General features: G+C 36.4%; 1 protein-coding gene across 10 annotated transcripts in view; it reads left to right on the forward strand.

Annotated features, from left to right (window-relative positions):
- Nucleotides 1-25,571, forward strand: part of TCF12 (transcription factor 12) — a 422,204-nt gene that overhangs the window by 125,180 nt on the left and 271,453 nt on the right. For 4 of the 10 annotated variants that reach the window (XM_071214212.1, XM_071214216.1, XM_071214217.1 and 1 more), the window contains exons 4-5: nt 15,226-15,299; nt 22,286-22,347. Coding sequence is in view for 6 of the 10 variants with exons in the window: in XM_058294251.1 (XP_058150234.1) it covers nt 15,226-15,299 (74 nt within the window). In the remaining 4 variants the exon portion in view is untranslated. Of the gene's footprint in view, nt 1-3,571; nt 3,615-15,225; nt 15,300-22,285; nt 22,348-25,571 lie in introns of all 10 variants that reach the window. The other 6 variants (XM_058294251.1, XM_058294254.2, XM_058294255.1 and 3 more) reach the window with 2 other exon arrangements.

The raw sequence follows: 25,571 nt of genomic DNA on the forward strand, positions 1-25,571 counted from the left end.
CACACCAAGGGAGAAATTAAGAGATTTAACTGGGACAACAGGAGATGTGGGAGCCAACCTGATAAAAAAGATGAATGCTGTTTTGCAGAAATTTGGCAGGCGGAGGGGTGGGGGTGAGTGGGTAGGAAGTAGACCAGGGCTTCAGATGTTGGTAATAGGTGGGAAGGATACCAAACAATTAATATAATGGGTATTATATATGGATACAGAATTGAGTGTATCAGCACAGTTCAAGCCTTTCCAATATGAGACTAACAAGGGGTAGAGGAAGGGATACAGTAATTCTTTGTATAGAGATGTATCACTTAGAATAGAATATTTGTTCACTTGCTGAGTTGTTTGGTAACTCAGATCATCTTTGATTACTAAGAAATCATGGTACAGTGTTTGCCCCTTCCTCTCCCTTTTCTAATGTACCTCTGAACAGTTTATAACCTCCTCATATTTTTACCTATCTTCTCCCCTATCTTGTTAATGGCATAATTGAGGAGGTCAAGAAACCAAATCTAGTTCCTTGGTCTTAAGCAGAAATGTACCTAAACTATTCCTTTAATTCTTAAAAATTCTTTTGGTTAAAGATTTTAAGGGGAAGATTGTGGCCTACTCATCCAAAGGCTACAGAGCAAACTCAGAGTGAATCAGTTCCTATGTTAGGAAATATTGTAAATAAAAGTATTTTGCCATTGTCATCACTTTTTCCATAGGGTACTAAATACTTAAAAGGCATTCTAAGTAGTACTTAGAATTTTAAATGATATTCAGGAGTACATGTGGAGCATAGATGTTTATAAAATAAAATGGCAACATTCTAGCCATTCTACATTTCAAGGTTAGCATAATAAGTGGATCTATAAACAGAACTGTTAAGTTAGGCTACCTTCTATCAGTATCTTAGTTACCATCTTATTTTTAGAAACACTGAGCAAGACAATAATTTCATATACTTAAAACTATTCAAAAGTAATAATTTGAGTGGTTTAATGATTCTTAATATAGGAAATTGTAATGAAGGTGAATGACTGAAAATTGGCTTATGAGGATCTAAGCCAAGGATCAGAAATTGAAGATCAACTTTTAGTTGAGAGACAGTGGTTGTCTTACTTGCATGCAGTACATAAAAATCACAAAAGAATTCTTGGTTTTTATTTCTTTCTCTGTGTTTGGATTGTGAGCAATGAAATGTTTGTGACTCATACCATGTACAATGAATATGAATATGCTTTTTTTGGTTACAGTTGAGAATTTTGATGGCAAGACACTGGAATGGGATCTTTGTCTTGTGCATCTCTGTACCCTAGTGCCTTGAATTCTGCCTAGAACATGACAGTAATGTATGCCATTTTTTTTTTTTTAAAGACCGACCGCCCCGTTATCTGTCCTCTGTGTCTATTTGCTGTGTCGTCTTTGTCCGCGTCTGTTGTTATCAGCGGCATGGGAATCTGTTTCTTTTTGTTGCGTCATCTTGTGTGTCAGTTCTCCGTGTGTGCGGCACCATTCCTGGGCAGGTTGCACTTTCTTTCGTGCTGGGCGGCTCTCCTTACAGGGCGCACTCCTTGTGCATGGGGCTCCCCTACGTGGGGGACACCCCTGCGTGGCAGGTCACTCCTTGCATGCATCAGCACTGTGTGTGGGCCAGCTCCACACGGGTCAAGGAGGCCCAGGGTTTGAACCGTGGACCTCCCATGAGGTAGACGGACGTCCTAACCACTGGGCCAAGTCTGCCACCTGTATGCCTTCTTAATAGGTAGGCAATTAATAAATATATTTTAATCCCGTAGCTAATTTTCAAAGACTTTAAAAATAAGCAGGACAAAACCTTTCACAATTCAATAAACATTTGTAGGATAGATCAGCAAGTATTCCACTCCAGGTTAGAGAATTTGGGATTTCTTCTGGTTGTAGTGGGGCACTGGAAATGTTCTTTTTACGTCTGGGGCTGATACGTTATGATGGAGTATTTTAGGAAGATGTCACTGGCAGGATATCATCAACTGGTAAAATATTATGAAATAGTGTTTTAGGAAAATTAATCTGGTAGGTATGTAAAATGAACGTGAAGAGGGAGAGAGACTTGGAAAAGAGTGTAAGTAGTACGTCATCAAAGCCCAGACCAAAAACTTAGGAGTGGGAATGGAAATAAAGGCTCAGGAGATATTTATAAGGAAAATGCAATGAAAGGGTGGTATAGGAAAAGGGAAGAGAGAATCAAAGACAATGTCAGTTTACAAGTCTGGTTGGCCTGGAATATTATATTATTGTCTGCAGTATCAAAGGGATAGGAGGAAGAGATGAAGAGTATATGAGAATTTTGAATTTTTATCTGTGATGAGTTTTAGTTTTAGGTAATGACAAAAGACCAAATGAAATATCCCAGAGGCATTTGAAGATTCAGGACCCAAAGAATAGAAGTGGTTTAAGGTTGGGAATGTGCACTTGAAAATTGATTGTTCAGAGGGGAGAGGCAAAATCATAAAACTAAGCAAACCAAAGGGTTAGAGCATAGAATCTGAAGAACATAGGATAAAGCACAGGTACTTTTAGTTTTTTCACATAAAAGTGTGTAGGGGAGAAGTGAAAGGATACAAATATAGAAGCCCAAGAGTTAATGATATCAAGATCTGAAGTGCTTAACAGGATCAGATGCCGTTGACCAATCTGGCCATTTACCTGTTTGTGTAAATAAAGTTTTATTGGAACACTTGTTTAAGTATTTTCTGTGGTTTCTGTTGTGCTACAGTGGCTGAGTTGAATAGGTGATACAGTGTGTGGCCCACAAAACTAGAATATTTACAGCATGACCATTTACAAAAGTTTGCTGGGTTCCGCTATAGAGATACATGAAATGAAGACCAAGAAGGGAAGGCAGTATATCTTATGGTTAGGAGGTCTTTGATGACCTGAAAGAATTCAGTTTTATCCTGTAAACAGATGTTTACTAAGAGCATTTGAATACCTGCTGTGTGCCTGGTATTCAGTTTTGCTAGGGTGGTCTTGGTTAGGGAAGAGGCTAATTTGCAAGAGATGAATGAATGAGTGAGGAAATGGTAAGAAGTGAAGGCAGTGAATTTAAATTTTTGTTTTGTGGAGTCTAGAAAGAAATGAATGATAATTTGAAGGTATATGAAGAAAAGATGTTTAAATGTAGGGAAAATATGAAAAAAATTTGTACAGCACTCCTCTGAGCTAGGCAGAGTGTGTTGCTATTACTGGAATTAATGGTCTAAGACTTGAAGGCAGGGAGTACACAATCCTCATTACAGGAAATGAATAAAATTGTTTGTGGAATTAAGAATAGTAATTGCTCACACAGCTGTTTTTAAATAGCAAATTGTGTTAGGTAATCAGCAAAAATCCACTAAAATGTACTTGATAGTTAATGCAGAAACTGCTTTATTGGTACTGACTTATGATTCTGATGGGTACCATAAAAGCAAACAAACCAGAAACCTTGTATGCAGTTTTCACGTTTGTGCAGTACTGTATGTTTTTACTTTAATGTAAATGTACAGTTATAATGTTTTTGTCTTTTTTACTCTTCACTACCAAACCCAAATATAATTGTCTCATTCAGGAACAGCAGCAGCATGGACTTTACGAGCTCACAAGGCAATGAGGTGTGTTCTTATTGAAGAAAGGAGTTGTTTGATTGCTTCTCTGTTTCTCTTCCTCTTGTGACAAAAATGGAATGTTTTATTGTATGGTGTTGGATTAGTTCTATTATTTTGTTTTCTGTATCTATATATATATATACTTGTTGTACCCCTGTTCCTTCTTTCCTTGCCTTTGACTATTTCTTAGAACTTCATTTAATTTATCAGTTCGCCTTTTAGCTATGCCTCTTGCTTTTGGGGGGGAGGTGGGTAGCTTCTTATTAACTTATACTCTGTATAGAGTTAAGATTGTACAGAAATCTTTTGACCTTATTGTTTTGTTTACCCCCACCCATGCCTTCCTTTATGCTATATTATTATGTGCATTTTATCTACATACATTATAATCTCTGTGAGAGATTTTTTATTTCTTCCTTTAAACAGCTGTATGTGTTTTAAATAAGTTAAAAGGGAAATAGTTTTTTATATTTCTGAGTATTTCATCTGAAAATGGCCTTGTTTCACTTTCATTCTTGGGTGATATATTTGTCAGGTATAGAATTCTAGTTATTTTGTTCCTTCCAGCACTTTGAAGATGTTTTTCCATGTCTTCTGACATCTGTAGTTTGTGATAACAAATCTGTAGTAATTCGAATTGTTATTCCTCTGGATGTAATGTCATTCCTTTTCTGAGCACTTTCAAGATTTTCTCCTTAGTTTTGGTCGTCAGCAATTTTTTCTGTGGCTATGATCTTGGTGTGGTTTTCTTCATATTTATTGTAGAGTGTCTTTAATTGGTAAATTTATATCTTTCACCACAGTAGAACTTTTGGTCATTATTTCTTCAAATATGTTTTCTACCCTAGTTTCTTCATTGGAATTGAATTGTCCTGAATGATGCTACAGTGACAGATACAGGCCATTATATATCTTGTAATAACTAACAAAATTGTATGGAAGAGAGTTTAAACTACAATGTAAACTATAATCCACACTTAATGGCAGTGCTCCAATATGTGTTCATCAGTTGTAACAAATGCACCACACTAATGAAAGATGTTAATATGGGAAAGTGGGAGGGGTAGAGAGTGGGGCATATGGGAATCTCTACATTTTTAAGGTAACATTTATGTAATCTAAATATCTTTAAAAAATTTTTGTTAAGTATATTGAGAGCAAGATGGTGGCAGAGTAAGGAGCTCCTTGAGTCAGCTTCTGTTACAGTGAAGTTAGTAAACACCCAGAGCTATCTGGAGCTAGCTGAAGCACCTGTTTCGTGGCTCCAGTGCGCTAGAAGAGCATCCTACAGTATACTTGGAGGAATGGAAGAAGGAGACTGCCCAAATACAGAGAAGATTCGTAAGTAGGCCGGTGTTCCATGCCACAGAGGCTGATGCCCATCCTTCACTGGAGGCACAAGCCATCTTGGGAGCTGTTCCGTGGCTGGAATTGAAAGCTTTGCTTCCCAAAAACGGGGAAGGAAGAGACGGTTGGGCACCATCGTCAGTTACTGATGAGTAAATTTGGCAGGCTAAAGTATAATCTCAAGAACAGTCAAGTTTGAGCCTGTCCAAGCCAGAAAGAGGCCAGTTGCTGCTCTCTTAGCTCTGTGCCTGGCACAAGGGGAAGCGGGGTGGACTGAAAATCATAGTACTAGTAGGGACCGGCTTCTTTCCATACAGGTCAGATGGCAGCTCTAGCCTAGGTCCCATCCCCATCTCCGGCGGGGGGAGGCTGGGGGGACCTGTGTGAGCCTCTCCGGGAAATTAACGGCCAAGCCACGGAGGCCGGTGATCATCCTGCTTTGTTAGTGCAGGAATTTGAAGCTCCATTTCCCAAAAATAGGGGAGGAAGAGATGGTTGGCCACCGATTTCAGCTGCTAATTAGGAAATTCAGCTGGCTGAAGTATAACCCTAAGAACAGCTAAAGTTTGAATCTGTCCAAGTCAGAAAGAGACTGTTGGCTGCCATTTTGACTCCGCCCCAGCATGAGGGGAAGCTGGGCTGACCGAAAATCAAAATGATGGTAGGAGCTGGTTTCTTTCACCTAGATCAGCCTGCAGCCCTACCCTAGACTTCAATCCCCCCTCTGGCTGGGAAGGGGCTGGCAAGCCCGGCATAAGCCTTTCCAGATAACTGCAGGTACATTTGGCTTGCACAGACTGAATAATCAGAATTCTACCGGGCCAACTGCAGTCATCTTGGACCTGCAATGTATAGGTTGCTGCCCATACCTGCAACTCCATCCCTACCCCAGGCAGGGGAGAAAGGGGTATGAAGCTTCATCAGTCTCTCTGGGCAACTGCAGTCTAGGCCTGCACACCTTGGTTTATTCCACACAGCTGTGACTCTGTCTCTACCCCTGGCAAAGGAGAAAGTTGGGAGAAACTTCATTGGCGCAATGAGAGCAGCTTGAGCCTTTACAGCTTATATTACCAACTATATCCTTGGTTCATACTGTACAACCAGCAAGGGAGAAAAGCAGGAAGCCCTAAACTACAGCCAGAATAAATGCTCTAGTAAGCCAAATGCCACGACACCAACAAAAAAATTATAAACCAAGAAGCAAGAAGATATGACCCAGTTAAAGGAATAAGAAAAGCCTCCAGATGGCATGAAGGACTTGAGACAACTAATCATATATGTTCAAACAAATCTTAATAAATTCAATGAGATGGCTAAAGAGATTAAGGATATTAAGATGATGAGCAGAAAGAGGAATTAGAAAGCATGCATAGAAAAATAGATCATATGTGAATGAAAGGTACAATAAATGAAATTAAAAATACTTTGGAATCATATAACAGCAGATTTGAGGACACAGAAGAAAGGATTAATGAGCTTGAAGAAATGGCCTTTGAAAGTGAACATACAGAAGAACAAATGAAGAAAAGAATGGAAAACATTGAACAAGGTCTCTAGGAAATAAATGACAGCAAAAGAGGTTTAAACATATGTGTTTATGGGTAGAAGAAGAGAAGGGAAAAGGGGCAGAAGGAATATTTGAAGAAATAATGGTAGAAAATTTCCCAACCCTACTAAAGGACATAGACATCCATGCCTAAGAAGCACAGTGTACCTCCCACCTGAAATAATCTGAATAGACCACCTCTGAGAGACATACTAATCAGAATGTCAAATGGCAAAGACAAAGAGAGAATTCTGACTACAGCAAGAGAAAAGCAATGCATAACATATGAGGGATACCCAATTCGATTAAGTGTGAATTTCTCACCAGAAGCCATGGAGGCAAGAGGACAATGGTATGATATATTTAAAATACTACAAGAGAAAAACTCCCAGCCAAGATTCTTATATCCAACAAGACTGTCTTTAAAAAATGAGGGCACATTTAGAATATTCCCAGATAAATAGGAACTGTTAGAATTTCTCACCAAGAGACAGAATTTTTCAGGAAATACTAAAGGGTGTGGTAGTGCCTAAAAAGAAAAGAGAGGAGAGAGAGGCCTGGGAGAGAGTCTAGAAATGAAAATTATTATATCCATAGAAGTAACAAAGTTTCAAAAGAGTGGTGAAAATAAAATATGACAAATAAAACTTAGAAAGTCAGGAATAAATGTAACCAACAATGTAAAGCACTTGTATTCAGAAAACTGCAACTTAATGTTAAAAGAAATTTAAAAAGCCCTAAATAACTGGAAAAACATTCCTTGCTTACCAATTGAAAGACTAAATAGCATTAAGATGTCAGTTCTACTCAAATTGATCCACAGATTCAATGCAATCCCCATAAAAGCTCCATGAGCATTTTTTTAAAAAATTGAAAATATGATTATCAAATTTTTTTGGAAGGGTAAGGTGTCCTGAATAGTCAGAAACTTTTAAAAAGAAAAAGCAAACACTCATCTCCAGGCTTTAAATGATATTACTTAGTTATAGTGGAAAAAACCAGCATGGTACTCGCATAAAGACAGACACATAGACCAATGGAACCAAATTGATGTTTCAGAAACAGACCCTCATATGTATGGTCAAATGATTTTTGACTAGACTGCTAAACCCAGATAACTTGGGCAGAACAGTCCATTCAACAAATGGTGCTGATAGAACTGGATATCCATACCCAGAAGAAGGAAAGAGGACCCCTATCTCACACCTTTTCCAAAAATTAACTCAAAATGGATAAAAAATCTAAACATAAAAGCAAGAACCATAAAGCTCCTAAAAGAAATCGTAGAAAAATATCTACAGGATCTGGTGGTTAGGAGGTGGCTCCTTAAAGGAGATAAGAGGAAGCCTGAGAATCACTACAGATGTTTAATCAGTAGAGCTGAGTAAAATATAGAAGTTTTAATCAGCTCTACTGTAAAAGTCTGGAAATGTGTAGAGTGGATGGTAACGCATAGTGAGTAACAGCTAGTTTATAAATGGGTATGTGGCTGAAAATCATAGTCTAGATATATAAATGCCAATTGACAGAATGCTAGAGAATAATCTAGGAACTGAATAGCAAGGTAAACCAAGAGGTGAATGTGAGAAATTGTGGTTGATAGTACAGATGCAAGATTGTCCTTTGTTAGCTAGAGCAAATGTCCATCACTATTGCAGAGTGGTGGGAATATTGATAAGCATGGGAAAAATACAACTGCAGTTACCTATGCACTGTCGTTAGCAGTATTAATAAAGTATTCTTGCATTTATCCAAAGATGTACTGTGCTGATAATTGGGCAGTATGGAAAATGTGTGCCAAATGTACGCTGTGGATGTGGTAATAATCAGATGATATTAACTGTATCAAATATTCTACATTTGCTTACGAATTGTGGTGTGTTGATCGAGGGAAGTTTGGAAATTCTGTACATGTGCATGATTGTTTTATAAGCTTACAACTTCTGTCATAAAAATATATAAAAAATAATAGGGTGGGTTGCGGGAAAAATACACCAAATGTTAAGGACTGTAATTGGTGGCAAAATTTTGACAATATTCTTTTATAATTTGTAACAAACATCTCTTGAGAATGCAAGGTGTTGGTGGAGGGTTGATGTATGGGACCCTTGTATGTTGTTATGCATGTTTGCTTTGTAAGTTCACAACTTTTCCTATACCCTTATCGTTTATGTATATTCACATACAAATGATATAAAGATAATAGTAGGGTGGGTTTGGGGAAAAATACTTTGGTTAGTAGTAATATTTTGACAGTGCTCTTTGATCATTACCTTAAAACGTTAACAACAATGCAAGGTATTGGTGGTAGGGTGAGGTACAAGAGTCCTGTATGATGTTTTGTATGTTTGTTTTGTTAAGTTCACAAGTATTACTATACAGTTATTGTTTATGTATGTTTACGTATGAGCGATATACTTCAATAAATTTTAAGAAATTTAAAAAAAGTATGCTGAAAAATTATTATTTCTTTTATAAAGTATTATTTTACTATTTAATTCTTGAAAATTTTAGATTTCTTGGTATCGCTCTTCTATTTTGGATTTCTTCTTTTTAAGCCACCTTTAGTTACTAGATTTTGTGACATAGGCTGTCATGTGACTGCACTCATTTTATTCATTAGATAAAATTTGAGTGCAGAATACTGCATTTCTCCTAGGTACCAGAATAACATAAGAGGTGAACAACCTTTGTTCCCTGCCATAAAGTTTCTTGGGTAGGATATATGTGAAAACAACCAGTAATGTTCAATACAAAAATAGCTGCAAATTAAAAGCTGAAGAAGTGTGAATAATTTAAACTTAATGGAGAAGACTTTACAAAAGAGGGCCATTTGATCTCAGCCCAGTTCGTAATTAGGAATTCAGTAGGTAGGAAAAGATGAGGATGGATTTTTGTAGGATTAGGAAACATTTGGAGTAGAATATGAATGTGTGATAAGGCTTGGTATCTTTGGTGAGTGAGTAAAGTCTTGATGGAATTGGAACATTGAGTTTATGGAGTAATGTAAGTAGGGAATTTGAAAAACTAGATTAAGGCTACACCGGTGAATGCCATTCTTAGGAATATAAAGATTATTTTTTAAACACAAGAAAATCACATATAAGGAGTGAATGGATGTGCTTCAAATTGTGTTTATGGCAAGATATGTATGCTGGCAATGTTAACTGTAAGATGGAATGGGAAAACAATAGAAGAATATAGCAATGCAGAGGACCTAAACCAGAGCAGGGTGTATGTGAGTAGAATAAATGGGATATTACTAGAAATATTGTTGAAGTAAATGACTGAATGGTTAAGGGAATATACAGGAAGTGTTATCAAATTCAAGAGAACCATTAAATTTCTATCCACATTTCTAAATATCCCAACACTATGCAGAGTACATGAGTCTTTTTGGAACAATTTTGATGTAAAAAAAAAAAAAAGGGATAGATTATTTATTTCTCCCCCACTTCCCTCCATTATCTGCTCTCTGTGTCCATTTGCTGTGTGTTCTTCTGTGTCTGCTTATATTCTCATTAGGTGGCTCTGGGAACTGATCCTGGGACTTTCTGGAGTGGGAGAGAGGCGATCATTCTCTTGTACCACTTTAGCTACCTGTTCTCTCATGTCTCTTATTGTCTGTCCTCTGTGTCTCTTTTTGTTGCATCATCTTGTCGTGTCTGCTTTTCATGTTCATCAGCACTCCTGCCTAGGGCAACACGCCTGCTCAGGGCAGCCCACCACATGGGCCAGCTTGCCTTCGCCAGGAGCCCTTGGTATTGAACCCTGGACCTCCTGTATGGTAGATGGGAGCCCAGTTGCTTGAGCCACTTCTGCTTCCCAACAATTTTAATTTAAAATGCTTTTTGCAGCAGCCTACCTTAATGACCAATGAAATACAAAGTGATTTTTGTTAGGCCATGCGCTTCACCTTGACTCTCCCCCTTCATCTCTCTTTTTTTGCGTCATCATCTTGCTGTGTGACTCACTTGCTCAGGCACTCAGCTCACCACATGGACACTGGCTCTCCACGTGGGCACTCACACAGGCACTTAGCTTGCTGTGCGAGCACTGGTTCACCACATGGGTATTCATGTGGGCACTAGGCTCACCATGCAGACACTCGCGTTTACCACGTGGGCACTCAGTTTGCTGCATGGGCACCCACATAGGCACTCGGCTTGCCACTCAGGCATGCTTTCTCTTCTTTTTTACCAGGAGGCCCCAGGGATCGAACCTGGGTTCTCCCATGTGTAGGCAGAGGACTTATCACTTGAGCCACATCCGATTCCCATGATTGAGTTTTTAAAAGATACCCTGAGACAGAGATTCATTTTAATTTTCTTATTAGGGTCATTTTTTTACAAAGTTTTTTTTTTTTTTTTTAAATTATGGAGTATTTTATTTGACAGTTTATAGCTTAAAATCCCCGTTTTAATTAAGTGGGGAAAAAAATTTCTATGTCCAGTGTTATGTACTTCACATGAAGCAGCATATCTTATTTTCTCTTAGGTTCTATTATAATTTTCATATTTTCCAAGCTTTTCTATTTTCTTTTTTATTAATGTGTACCATAGTAAATAATTTATTGCTATATTCTGATCAATCCTATTTCACAGTGAAGCTATAGAAAAACATTGATAGACTTATTTCATGGGTTTCTAAAATCTAAAAAATATAATTATAAATGGTGGTGATAGCGTTTTAGATGTGTATTATTTTACAATAGATTGTCCCATTCAAGCCTACCTAAGGTAATAGCATAGCTGTATAAATAAAACTAAATAAAGAACCTGTTGAAGATAGACATATTCATTGATTTGATTCTTTTACAGTGTTGTCTCCATTCAGATTTCTGTGGTCATACCATTTCTTGAATCATCCTATACCAAATGGAAATCCTGCAAAGTATATTGTCTTGCCCTTTTTAAAAAACAGTATTGATATTTGATATTTTCAAACTATATTTTATTTTCTAGACTTAAAAAAAAAACTTGATTATACTCAGTATATTTATATAAATGTGTGTGTTATATGTAGTAATTCCTTGTATTCTTCACCCCAACTTTATATATGTCTCTTTTCCACAGAACAGTTTCTCAGATATGATGCCCAAGCTGGATGGCCTCATCAATGTGCTTTTCTTACAGTTTTGCTTCAGGAATATCCTCATTCATTACTCTTATACTTACTCTATTCTTTGTATCTCCCCCTTTCTTCCTTTCATTCCTTCAGATCCTGCCTCACTACTGCCCGAAATATTTTCTCCAGTTCCAGTCTTGTTTCTCACTTCACCTGTGTTAGTCAGGGTGGCAGGGTCTTTGATGATAGGTCTGGTAGTGGCAATTGGGAGAAGAAGGAACTGGTGGTCTTCAAGTAGGCAGCTTCTTTCCTGATTCACTTCTTCACCCCCAGCAGGTCTTGTCTGAGATTCACCAGACCTGAGTGATGCACTCTGTAGTATTAATTGTCTCTTTTCCAGGGCCCAAGTGGGAAGACATAGGTGATTGGGGCATAGAAGACCCCCCCACCCCCATTAAAAAGAACAAAAACAAAACTTCAGTTTTTGTTAGAGTTAAAAACCTACAGAAGTCTATAGTCCTCTGTGCTAAACATGGGGAAGAAGGGATAGGATAGAAGCTGTGAGATCATTTTATAATTGACTCGAGAGTACGTCTAGTCAAAAACAAATAGTGGAAAGTGGACTTGGCCCAATGGATAGTGCGTCCGCCTACCACATGGAAGGTCCGCGGTTCAAACCCCGGGGCTCCTTGACCTATGTGGAGCTGGCCCATATGCAGTGCTGATGAGCGCAAGGAGTGCTGTGCCACACAGGGTGTCCCCCACGTAGGGGAGTCCCTCACGCAAGCAGTGTGCCCCGTACGAAGAGCCGCCCATCCTGCCCAAGAATGGTGCCGCACACACGGAGAGCTGACAAAGCAAGATGACAAAAAGAAATACAGATTCCCGGTGCCACTGATAAGGATAGACGTGGTCACAGAAGAACACACAGCAAATGGACACAGAGAGCAGACAGCTGGGGGAGGGGGGTAGGGAAGAGAAATAAATAAAAAAATCTTAAAAAAAAAACCACATCTTGTTGGAGGAGAAGTTGATAGACTACATCTGAGATCTTCATAAAAAAGGGAGTAATGCCAGGCATTGGATTGTGCTAAGAATTATGCTTGGACCTCCAAGAGTCTGATACCTTGGAAACTTGGTTCCCACCTTTTATCTTTTCATCATGGTCATTGTCTTTTAAGGAACTGCTTGTGTATGTTGTAACTTATGATTTGCTTTTATTTGCATTTTAAATATTTTACATGTGAAGCCAGCAAATTGCTTTCACTAAATTTACAAATAACCGTTTTTAGATATGATCGTCTAAAATTTAATGTTTGTTTTTCAGTGGAAAATGTAAAGTAGAAAAATAGACTTTTATAATAGCATATGGAATTGACATATATATTAAATGTTATTTAATTGGTTCTTTTCAGATAGGCAAGTACATAAGAAATCCTGTATGTGAAATATTTTAAAAGGAAAAGATCATTTAAATCTCTGTATTTGTTGAATTATTGATTACCCGTTTTAATCCTGTTCAATAGTAATAAAATAGATTAACTTACTAGAAATAGAAAGCCAGACCAACTCAAGAGTTTTTCCACAATTAAGATATTGCTAAGCTTTCTTAAATCTACCAGTTTTTTTCTGTCAGGGGAGGAACTAGCTTTTCTAAAAGTGTTGAATTGGCAAGCATGTATTTCAACTGAGAAGGAAGAAAATATTAAATATATGAGAAATGATAATTCAGACATGCCTTAAGAAAAGTATTCTACCCCTCATCTATCACTGTATTGTAACTGTGGTGTATTTTCTTGTTGATAAATTGTTTTTCAGATTTTAATCAATTTTTATAATTTCTGTGCGTAATTTCTTCTTTCTGTTTACCTTAGTCTTATGGCTTGAGGCTTTGGAAAGTTTATTATTCCTTTCATATTTCTGTGTTTGTACAGCCATTGTCTATAGCAGAAAGGAGTCATCTATGCTAAAAGATGACTCTTGCCTTTGTCAGTGCCAGCCACCACTTTTTATTCAGAGTCTGGGTATGTTAACAATAAAACTAAAGAGCTCTGAGCTTATAATCTAACCAGATCCTTGTCATTCTGTAGCATCCTTTGAGTCCCCTGCCATGTCCAGTATCAGTAGAATCTAGTACTCTTTAGTTAATGTCTCTATCACCTAATAAATTACCATTTTATTTAATCAGTCTTTGCTTTTCCTTCATACTATTTAAGTAATTAGAGTTATTGATGGAAATGGGCTTCGTGGTTTGCCAGAATTAATGTATCTTTTAAATTTTGCCTGAGATGTTGTTTCTAGAAGTCACCCATCTTTTCTATATTTTCTTTTACAAATGTGCTTAATTACACTTAGGCCTCTTATTTATTAATCATTTGACATAAGAAAATTCAGATTCACAAAAAGAATGAGATTTTCATTAGGATAGAAGCCATCAAAATACGTTTCCATTGTATGGTCAGTGAATGTTCTTAATATTCAAAGGAAACATTTTTTTTTTTTTGCATAGAAGTTGGCGTAAAATGATTTGTAGTTTCATATGTAGTTATATTTTAGTGGATTTTGTGGGTAGCCTTAGTCTTGGATTGAGTCTCAAGGAATTCTGTCTGGTATTCTGTAGTGTTGACTGCAAGGAAAATGCTTGAAAAATAGTGCAGAAGTAATTGGTGATACTGGACAGATGATAAAGTGTGTGGTTTTTGTGTGTGTGTGCTTTTTTTAAATGACAGGGTTGATCATTAAGAAATAATAGGTCCAGGCTAACTTTCTGTGTTTCCCAAACTTGTAGAGTATTTCTTGAATTTGAAATTTTGAATTCTTCAAAAATACACCAAACACTTTTGGTAATTTACCCATAATCTCTATGTTTTCAAAGCTTCTGGTTCACTTGAAATTGTGCCTGGGATGTTGTCTATAATATGTAATTTTTGGGGGTACATTTGTTAATTTAAGTGTCCAAAATGCACATTAAGCAAATTTAGGAAGTATAGACTCATAAAAAGAATAAATTTGGGTTCTACTAAGTGCTTTAGTAATTAGGACACTGTACTTTGGACATTGACTTCCCCTTTCCCTACTTTTTGTCATCCATCCCTTTAGTTGGCAATTCTTTCCCTATATAAGAGCCTTGGGAATCATGGCAAGACACTGAACCATTTGTATCATTTAATATATTACATGCCACAATCTCAGTTAAATTCCAATGTACTTGCAGGAATTTTTTTGAAAGAAAGAGAGGTTCTAAACCTAACAGAATGTTGGCATTGTAACCTATAGGCTTTTCTCATACAAAAATTTAAGAAGCAACACTATTTCATCATAGAGCCAAACTAAAGAAAGGTTGGGGTTCGTCTACTCATAGAAGTAACAATGGATGGGAGAAGAAATGGAAAGTCCCAGATGATGACCCATTCTAAAGTCTACAAAGACATATTTTGGTTCTGAAATTCTATAGCACATATAATATATTGTATGGAATCTTGTGGAACAGTGATGAAGATACTATGAAATAAATTATTTTCAACAGATATCTGGGTAAAAATTCGCAATACATGCAGTTCCACTCACTTGCTGAATTGTAATTCTCCTATACCATACCAAAAATATCTGTCAAAGTATTTTTTTGGATTTATATATTTCCCTTTCTTCTCTCCTCAGGTATGGATGAGCGAGGAGGCGCAACATCTTGGGGAACAAGTGGGCAACCAAGCCCTTCCTACGACTCATCTAGAGTAAGTTTATTTGATTTAAACTGTAAAGATAAATTGCAAAATAAGTATGTTATTTCATATATGAACTCTGTTTTCTAAGAGAAATGCACACTATTTCATTTACATGGAAATATTGAATATCCAGTTCTTACATATTAGATTTAATTATTTCTGTAAATTGGCATACTTGTGGTGGGAGGAGGGTTATTTTATCACCTACAATTAAGGAAGTATTTTTGGTGTTATTTCTATCCCTGATTGTCTACAATATTTAACAAATTTACCAAAGTTGGAAGAACTTGGAATGGCTCGCTATGTGCTATTGATACTTATGTAACCATTTTTTCTTTTGTCTATCCCCTCTCCATCCATTACCATTGTTTTGCTTCTGGAGTCATCATCCATTTGTTTCAGGGACTATATTGTCCTATCTGTCAGAAGCATTTCAAAATAGACGTGACAGATGACATTTCTTGGTTGAGAATTAAAGAAAATTGGTTCAAGCTAACTTTCTGTGTACTGAAAGTTTAAAAATTAGAACTGTTTCCAGCAAAAAAAAATATATTTTGTTTAGTTTGAGAGTAGTTGATGGAAAATTAGACCAAGGAATCGCAATAAGATTAAACTGTCCTGCCGGACTCCCCAGTCAACAGGTAAGGTTAAGAGATATCTTTTCCAAAAGGTTGGACTTTTCATGATTATATCTTATTTCTCTTAAGATTAACCAAGGGAAGATAAATGGGTATAAAATTTATGGGTATTTAACCCTAAAAGCTAATTGGCTTATAAAGTAGAAGGAAAACGGAATATATGATTGGAATTCATAGTCTCAATATTGGCTACATTGTTTGCATTGCAAAATGCTGAGTGGGAGAATTTATAATATATGGTTTTTGTTATGATATTTGATTCTAGCGTCTGTTCAATTTATTTTAAATTCTTTGGGAAGAACTGGGACCTAAAAAGATCTAGACAGAGACTGAGACTGTTAAACATGGGTTTCTGTGTTTCCCTTTTGGGAATCAGTGACGGAGAATGTGGGGTTGTATTGTAAAGAGCATTTTCCTGGGTATCACAAGACTTGGATTTTACTGTTGATACTACTGCTAACTAGCCATTTGATCTTGGACGTAGTATTTTATCTTAGGGATAGTTAGACTGGTTGATATTATATTTCCTTCTAGTTTTAAAAGTTTCTGATTCTCTGAATAATACCATGAATGGGAAAAGGTAGGTTTTCCATTTAAGAATTTGGTAGGAGGAGTTTTAGGTGGTGGGGATTATTTTCTCTCAGAGGCTTGAATTACCGTGTTCTTAAAATTCAGTAAATAGCAACTTTGTACCTTATGTTTACTTCTCTTTCAAGCTTTCAACTTTTTTTCTACTTGTGTATTACATAGAATTTTTGGGTAAAAGAATATAATAATATGTACAAACAGTTATTCTATTTGTTAGAGTCCAGAGATGGGCTCCAAAGCAAATTATACTTTCTTTTTAAATTTGATCTATAAATCAAATGTGAAATGTTGGGTATTTTTTGCTCATTATTTTTGAGTATACATTGTTATAGTTCAAGGTAAATTGATTCTGTAGTAAACTAGTTTCCTGTTTTTAAAACCCAGACTAATCTCTGCATATTCCCTGTTGTCCTTAGAACCACATATATTTATATGCCCTCCTGTCTATTAAGAGAGCAGACAGATGCTACCCATCTTTGTTTTTGCTTCTATTGAAATATCCTGTTCCACTAAGTTTTCTCTAGTCCTAGTGCTAGTTTGAACCTAAAATGATTTAGTGAATTAAAGATGTTATGTCTTATTTACAAAAATAGGGATCCAATTTCAAATCATTTATTTCTCCCATTAACCATTTATTTCTCACCAGACAAAAACTTCTTTATAGGAAGATGACTAATGTTAGGGGTTTATCATTAAACAGCATTTACTATCCTGGCCATTTTTTCATAATCATAGGCAGAGATGAATATAAGTTTGTTAATAAATCTCATTTGATACTAGTATTTTGTTCTCCTGAGCATTTTATTTAGTATGTTGTTCTTCATTCTGAGATAAATACCGATGTTTGCCAAAAACCAGTTTTGACACATTGTTACTACATTGATTAAGTTATTTTAAACTTTAATGAAATTGCAGGTACTTTTGTAGAAACCATGTGAATGAAATTTAATTAGATTTTATCATATTGTATAAATACTATGTTAATCATAGAAAATATCATCATTTAAAAATAATATTTTCAATAATACCACTGAATAGAAAATTTTTAATTTTACTTTTTAAAAGCTCGAAAATGCTTAGTAGGCTACAAGAAAGATAAAAGCTACACAATGAGTAATTTGGGGAAATTACAAAACACAGGCCTTTAATTTACATGAATTCAACTATCTGACCTGCTGTATCCTCTCTCCATGTTATTGCCCCTCCCGACAACCTACTCTAAACTTAAATGGAGAAAGAAGAACTTTTTGCAGCACTGTAAGATCATATTTGGCACACCTGTAGGATCATCTGTACAAAGTCACGTGGTGAAGAAGGGACCATCATACCAGTAGAGCTCCTTTTTAGTTTGTCTGTTCCGTTTTTCTAATCTACCAGAAATGTGGCCTCACAGTATGAAGGTGGTTTAGTTTCTGGTTATCAGAACTACTCACACACAGCAAATCATTCAGTGAAGAGTTATTAAGACTATAGAATATTATGATTTTTCTTACTTACTACTGTGTTAATGATTTCTAGTTTCAGGTATTTTTTTCTTTCTCTTCAGAAGATTGTGTGTTAAAAGCATAGATTCTGGAGCCAAGGCTTCTGGGTATGAATCCCTTTTCTCCCACTTTCTACCTGTGTGAGTCTGGGCAAATTGCTTAAATTCATTGCAGTTCAATTTATTGAAATGGGATAATACTATCTACTTCATAAGGTGGTTGTGAGGATTAAATGAGATAATGTATATAAAGGGCTTCGATCAGTCTCTTACCTAGTGAGTGCTATAATGTTGACTTAAGAATTATTTGCTGATTCAATCACACATTATATACTTTTGTTTCTTTTAAATTTGTAAAGGACATAAATTCAGTTTCCCTTTTCCTTCAATTATCCATTTCTTTTGTGGGAAAACAAAAGTTTCCTCCTGCCAAACCGTGACATAGAAGTTTTAGTCTCTGCTTAATACACTACTTTATACATAATCTGCTAAAGTTTTTCAAAAAATTTATTTTTCTGAATATAATCAAATTGGAAAAGAAAGTTGATAAAAGATGGTGAAGTTTGAAGTTCATGTGGTATTAATGGTGATAGACCTTTTGACTCTGCTTATAAATTATTGTTCTGATTGATGAACTAAGAGAGGTATTTTATTTAAGAGCCCTGGCTTTGGAGACCTGTACTATGTGACCTTGGGAAATTCACCTCTTTGTGCCTAAGTTTTCTTATAAAATTAAAATAATTTTATTCATGCTTTCTAGGATTTGGGTAGAGAAGAAATATAATAGCTATGAAATATTTATTTATTGGCACAATAAGTGGAAGTGATGCTACTAATACCATCACTGTTGTTATCTCCAAATACCTAACAATTCATTGTACATTTTCTGATTATATTTTCTGCTGTATAAATCTTGTTTCTAAAATGTTGTCTAGTATTTGAGTTTGTGGAAATTCCAAGGGCTATGTCATCTTGGGTTCTTTGCCCTTTTTGTACTGCTACCCAGCACAGACCAAACTCAAAATGAAGTGCTAAAGTGCCATTGAAGTTTGTACCCTGGGCTGGCACTATGGTGACGCTCACAGGAGATAGCTGAAGTCTTGACACTCTTCCAAAATAGGGAGATTGTCCTCCTTTAATTAAAAAAAAATGAATATGAGTTCATTGGTAGGTAACCACTAAGTGGTGATTTAAGTGTGCCTCCCTGACCTCCTTTCCTTTTCCACTTCTTTACCTCGGGATAGCAGCAGAAATTGCCTGATGACCTGTAATTACATATTTATAGGCATCAGCAGTGACAGGATTTGGCTTTTTAGTCATGGGTATTTTTCAGGTTATCTATATATAATATTGTGGGAATTATTTTTGTAAAAAGAAGCAAATTTCGATGCTTCTTTTAAATTGATAAATTTCCACTAAGGGTTTCCCTTTTCTTTGTAATATGATTTGCACAATAAAATAATCATGTCTGTTGCTGTTCTTCCTGCCCTCCACAATTTGCAGTGTTACAGAATTTTGAAAAATACAAAGTATGGTTTTTTTTAAAGATTTATTTTTTATTAATTTCTCTCCCCTTCTGTTTCCCAGTTGTCTGCTCTCTCTCTCCATTTGCTGTGTGTTCTTCTGTGTCTGCTTGTATTCTTGTCAGCGGCACCAGGAATCTGTGTCTCTTTTTGTTGTGTCATCTTGCTGCATCAGCTCTCCATGTGTGCTGCCCCACTCCTGGCCAGGCTGCACTTTTTTCATGTGGTGTGGCTCTCCTTACAGGGCACACTTCTTGCGCCTGGGGCTCCCCTACAGGGGGGACACCCCTGACTGGCACAACACTCCTTGTACACCTCAGCTCTGCGTGTGGGCCAGCTCACCACATAGGTCAGGAGGCCCTGGGTTTGAACCCTGTAGTAGGTGGGCGTTCTATCTGTCGAGCCAAATCTTCTTCCCCAAAGTATGTTATTGATCACTTAGTAAAACCCCTTTATTTCATAGCTAAGAAAACGGAAACTTACTTTGAGATTTGTTTATGATATATAAGTAATTAATAAGAGACCCTGGCCTCGAACTCAGATATTCTGATTCCTGTGCCTAGTACTTTGTAAACTTCCTCATATTATTATTTCCCAGCTCAAATAAAAACAGTCTTAAATTTTCTGCCATGTCTAAAGAAATGAAAATGGAGGAGAGGGAAAAGATATAAAGAGGATTTGCAGTGATTTCATGAAAACAACACATGGGAAGAATTGAACATGATATGATAAAAAATTTACCTGACAAGTGTAGCGTTTTGTGAGGTAAAATAGTATAAAATTTAAGAGTGTAAACATTGAAATCAGGCCCTGGGTTGTATTTTCGCACTTCTTCTTCCTAGTTGTATGATTCTGGCTCAGTTACTTCTCTCTGTCTCAAGTGCTTTCCCCCCATTTATAAAAGGGGGAATTTTTTTTTTAAAGATATATTTATTTTTTATTTCTCTCCCCCTCCCCCCCTACTCCCTTACCCCAGTTGTCTGTTCTCTGTGTCTATCTGCTGTGTGCTCTTCTTTGTCCGCTTCTGTTGTTGTCAGCGGCATGGGAATCTGTGTTTCTTTTTGTTGCGTCATCTTGTTGTGTCAGTTCTCCGTGTTTGCGGCACCATGCCTGGGCAGGCTGTACTTTGTTTCGCACTGGGCAGCTATCCTTTCGGGGCACACTCCTTGCGCGTGGGGCTCCGCTACGCAGGGACACCCCTGCGTGGTATGGCACTCCTTGTGGGCATCAGCGCTGTGCATGGGCCAGCTGCACATGGGTCAAGGAAGCCTGGGGTTTGAACCCCGGACCTCCCATGTGGTTAGACGGATACCCTAACCACTGGGCCAAGTCTGCTTCCCAAAAAGGGGGGTATTAATCATAACTACTTCACTGAAGTTTGGAACTTAGACCTGTTAGTAGAGAAATAGAAAACTAGTTATATTGTGAGCTGGCTTTAAAATACTTGGTTTAGATGCTGTGTATGACTCAGCACAAAATGATTTCAAGGACTTTTTATTTTTAAGAGATAAATAGTAGGTAAGATATGAAGTCTCTCCTTTTAATATGTGCTGTGACCTGTAGCAATGAAGGGATAGGATGGTCCAGTTAATTTAAAAAGTGCCAACAGTGGTCATTTTCACAGACTAGTTTTCAGGAGCACATGTGGACAGCATCATGAGAGACTAGATCAGGCAGGAAATAAAAATATGAAAGTTTAAATATTTCTAAGGTCTGTAAATAAGGGAAACAAAAATAAAAATTCAAATAGAGTAAACATAGATTTCAGGTTCTCTGTAACTACAAAGATCATCTAAATGTGATTTATGTCATTTCTCTTGCAACTCCTGGGCCATTACCATCGTATCTGGTCAAAGAGGCCTTCCCTTTAATTTTCCTTAGTGCTCTCTCCATTCTTAGCAGGTTTTCAATATATTTTCATTCATATGGGAGAACTTCTCTAAGAGTCAGTCTACTGTTTGATAGATAGTGACTCATAGGTAATATAATTGTGTATGGGATAATAGGACCTTAATTTCCTTCATGTGCTACTTATATGGTACTTACATACTTATATGAAGTACACAGAGGTCATTTGGTCCCCATGAAGGCCTATACTGTCTGTAGAGTTTTGGGAGAACCTGTAGGGTTAGTTTATTTACATTTGATAATAGAGGCCTTGGCAGTATCTAGGGACAGAGGGAACTTGCTGTTTTCTTCCCTCAGCAGAGCAGTGGTGTGAGTGCTATCTTGTAAATAAGGATCTGGATCTGAATAATGTTTGTGTGCTTTTAAGGAGCTTATTCCTACCATGGTCCTCAATCTTAAGATTTTGAGATTTGTAAATGCATTCTTTCTGAAATGTTAAACAGTGAATGTGTTATATCTTAGAATTTAGAAAATATGGTTAGAAACACAAGTCATGTTTACTCAAAGAATTATGTTATGAAATTTAAATAACTTTTTGTGTTATATAACCATCAGATTGTTTGATTTTGGTAAATATTTTGTCCTCATAAATGGAAAAATCTAATTGTGAATAAAAACATTAAATAAAATAATTTTTATTCTTTTCCCTCCATTTGTCATTATTGATTGGAAATAAAGTTTACTGTTACTTTCTTTCCTTTAGAGAAGATATTTTCTCTAAATTGCTTATTGTCTGCTGTTGATTTTAATTTTGAAGGGGAAAAGTGTAGGTTTTATAGATACTGGGAGTTCAAATTCAGTAATTAGAAGGGACATACAAATTTTGAAATAGTATTTTATGCCTCTTGATCTCAGGTTCAAAACACGAGGTGAAGCAGTTAAATAGCAAAGCAAGACAGGAGGGACAGAGAATTAAAGTAAGTGTCTTCTATATATTGCATCTATGTTCCCATTAATCTCTGTTTTGTTATGTAACTGCTCCTTCTGAATGTTTTGAATGTAAAGAAACCTATGGTTAAGAAAAGGGTGTATATTTAAATTAGGTTTAATAAACCCATGAGAGTACTGTAAATGTTGTTAGTCTTCGTTTTATCAGTCTGCTTCTGCCTACAAATTGTAATCTTAATATTGTTGGATGAGAAATAAATTGGGTTATGATCATGTAGGCTCCTTTAGATCTCTTGTCAGCAGATACCGAAAATGAAAGGAATCACACCATGATCAGATTGGCTACTTTTCCATTTTAAGCCAGTCAAAGCTTCTGGTTTTTTGTTTGTTTGTTTTTTCTTCATTCTAGCCATTCTTCTTAGGGAAAACTCCTGCTGAATTGTTTTAACACAGATCTTTTAGAAAGAGCCATTATGTCAGTTTCTTACTGCGCGGTGAATTTCACTTAATGCCTATGAAATAGCATCTTTAATCAGACCTGACCTTTACAATTTCTCTATCTTTTTTAATCTTCTTATTGTTTAGTCTTTAAAGTTAACAAGTGAAAATCAAATTATATTAGTCTTTGAATATCTGTGTCCCTTTTGGTAATTGTTGAGGTCTTAGTTTGAAAGACATCTTTACTAAATTTCTTTTTGAGTGTTTTCTGCAAGTTTGACAAATTTCTTATTCTTGGGAATAAAATTCAGATTCTGGCAGAACACATTTTTAGGCCCCCTTAGTTTATTTTTACTAATATCAATAATCATGACTAGTATTCATCGCATTATAGTTTACAGAAGTACTTTTACTAGTTTCATACTTTGATCCTCACACCACCTTATCAAGAAGCCCTTTTAAAAATCATCTCAATTTTAGAGATGAGGAAATTGATGCTCAGAGAACATAAATAATTTACCAGGTATTCAACATCCAGTTAAGTCATATATCTAGAACTGGAAACCAGGCTGCATGACTCAAAATTACTGACCCTTTCTATACCATACTCTGCCTGCCAAAGTATAAAAGAAGGTTGTTGTTCCTACTTGTCCAACACTTTAAGGACAGATACTCTAGCAGTTGTAAAATGATGATACTGCCATTATTATTTCTGTGAAAATATTACTCACATTTTGTACATTAAAAAACAAGAGTTGTGGAATGAATCAGGCAAGTTTAAATTAATTCTTGGTTTCACCACTATGTTTGGCCTTGGACAAGATACTTATTTTCACTAGCCTTAGATTTCTCATTTGTAAAGAGATTTATTTCATAATGCATGCATGGAAATTAAAGAGTAAAAGCTTTATAAAGTATTTAGTATAATATCTGGAATTTATAAGGCATTCTTAAGTGTTTGTGCCTTAAAGTTACAGATCCATTCTGATAAAAACCATGTTAGGGGGAAACCGACTTTGGCCCAGTGGTTAGGGCGTCGGTCTACCACATGGGAGGTCCGCCGTTCAAGCCCCGGGCCTCCTTGACTCCTGTGGAGCTGGCCCATGCGCAGTGCTGATGCGCGCAAGGAGTGCCGTGCTACACAGGGGTGTCCCCGCGTAGGGGAGCCCCAACGCGCAAGGAGTGCACCCATAAGGAGAGCCGCCCAGCGCGAAGGAGGGAGCAGCCTGCCGAGGGATGGCGCCGCCCACACTTCCCGTGCGGCTGACGACAACAGAAGCGGACAAAGAAACAAGACACAGCAAAAAGACACAGAAAACAGACAACCGGGGGAGGGGAGGGGAATTAAATAAATGAAAATAAATCTTTAAAAAAAAAAAAAAAACCATGTTAGGAATCTTATAAGACTTGTATGTTCCTTGGAGAGGCAGCTGTTTTGAATTCCTGTAGTATACCATGAGTAAGATGACGGACCAGATATGAGTCCTTAAATACCCAACAAGTAGTTCTATAAAGTCAAGAAAATTAAATTTTGTTTATATAATAAAATTGGATTTATTGGAAAAGTTCACTCTATTACAGATCTTGGAATTTGAAGATTATTGGAAAAAAGAAACACAATCCATCTGTTATGACAGAATGCAGATTCTTAGAAGAGAGGAGGCTTCAGTTCTTCAAATCTGTTTAAAAGAGGAGTTTGATGGAGATATCTACCTCATAAGATAGTTCTGAGACCTAAATGAGCTTATTTATATATGTCAAGTGTGGGCTTGGAATGATCAATAAATGTTTGTTTCTTTTGGGATATACTTTTGTGGTCATATATTCTAACATTTTTATCCTGAGTATAACAAGCTTGAAATATTTCTCTTTAACATATTGAACTAAGGCTTAAAGCTGTATCTTCAGTGCTATCAAATTGAAATAATTATTTTTATTTGACTCCATATCATAATCAATGTGCTGTTTTTTACATGGACCAAATCATATTCTAGGTGTTTGTATAGGTAATCACATAGTGATGAGGCAATAATGTATCATATGTCCTGAACGAGCTATCAGCTCTGCATTGGTATTACTAATAACATCTCATTGGGTTTACTTTTCTCAGTTCTTTTTGGTTAATATTATTTTTTTTCAGAGAATGATATTACCCCATCCTTCTTCTTCTTAGATCACTTTCCTCTGTATCTTTCTTTCCAGTTTGGAGTCTGATACTCCTCTGTTGGACATCCGTGTACTTTTGTTTGTGAGATATATAAATGGAAATCCTTATTTCCCCACTTGTTTCATTCATGAAGCAGTTATTGAGATTCCACTATATTCTGGTCTCTGGAACTAGTTAATCAAAACAAAAATTATCACTCCACATTGTCTGGGCAGAAGGAGAGTATAGTCTCATGGGGAAAACAGAGATTATTGGCCTATAGATAAATTCTTTAATAAGGAGGGCCCAGGGAGTAGTGAGGGGCCAGAAATAGAAGTAACATTTGCTTAAGAAACCTCCAGGGCATATTCCATACTAAGTGAAAATGATAATCTGTTCTGTGATACAGAGAAAAGAAGATGTAAGCCTGGAAATCTCTCCTGTTAAACAAGTGAACTTGGTCAGATGAGTTACTTATTCTGGGCAGGTGGTTCCTCACATGTAAAACAAAAGTTTTGAACAAGGTCATGGTTTTTCAAAGTGTATTTCATGGATTATTAATAAAGTGCAAATAGAGAGCTCCATGGTCAAATTCATTTGTGTATTACTGGGTTAAATAAAATTAAATGCATTTTTTGTTAGATTTCTCAGTTTTTAATAGGTTGTAAA

Source organism: Dasypus novemcinctus, chromosome 3 (assembly GCF_030445035.2).
Source record: "Dasypus novemcinctus isolate mDasNov1 chromosome 3, mDasNov1.1.hap2, whole genome shotgun sequence".
NCBI lineage: Eukaryota > Metazoa > Chordata > Mammalia > Cingulata > Dasypodidae > Dasypus > Dasypus novemcinctus.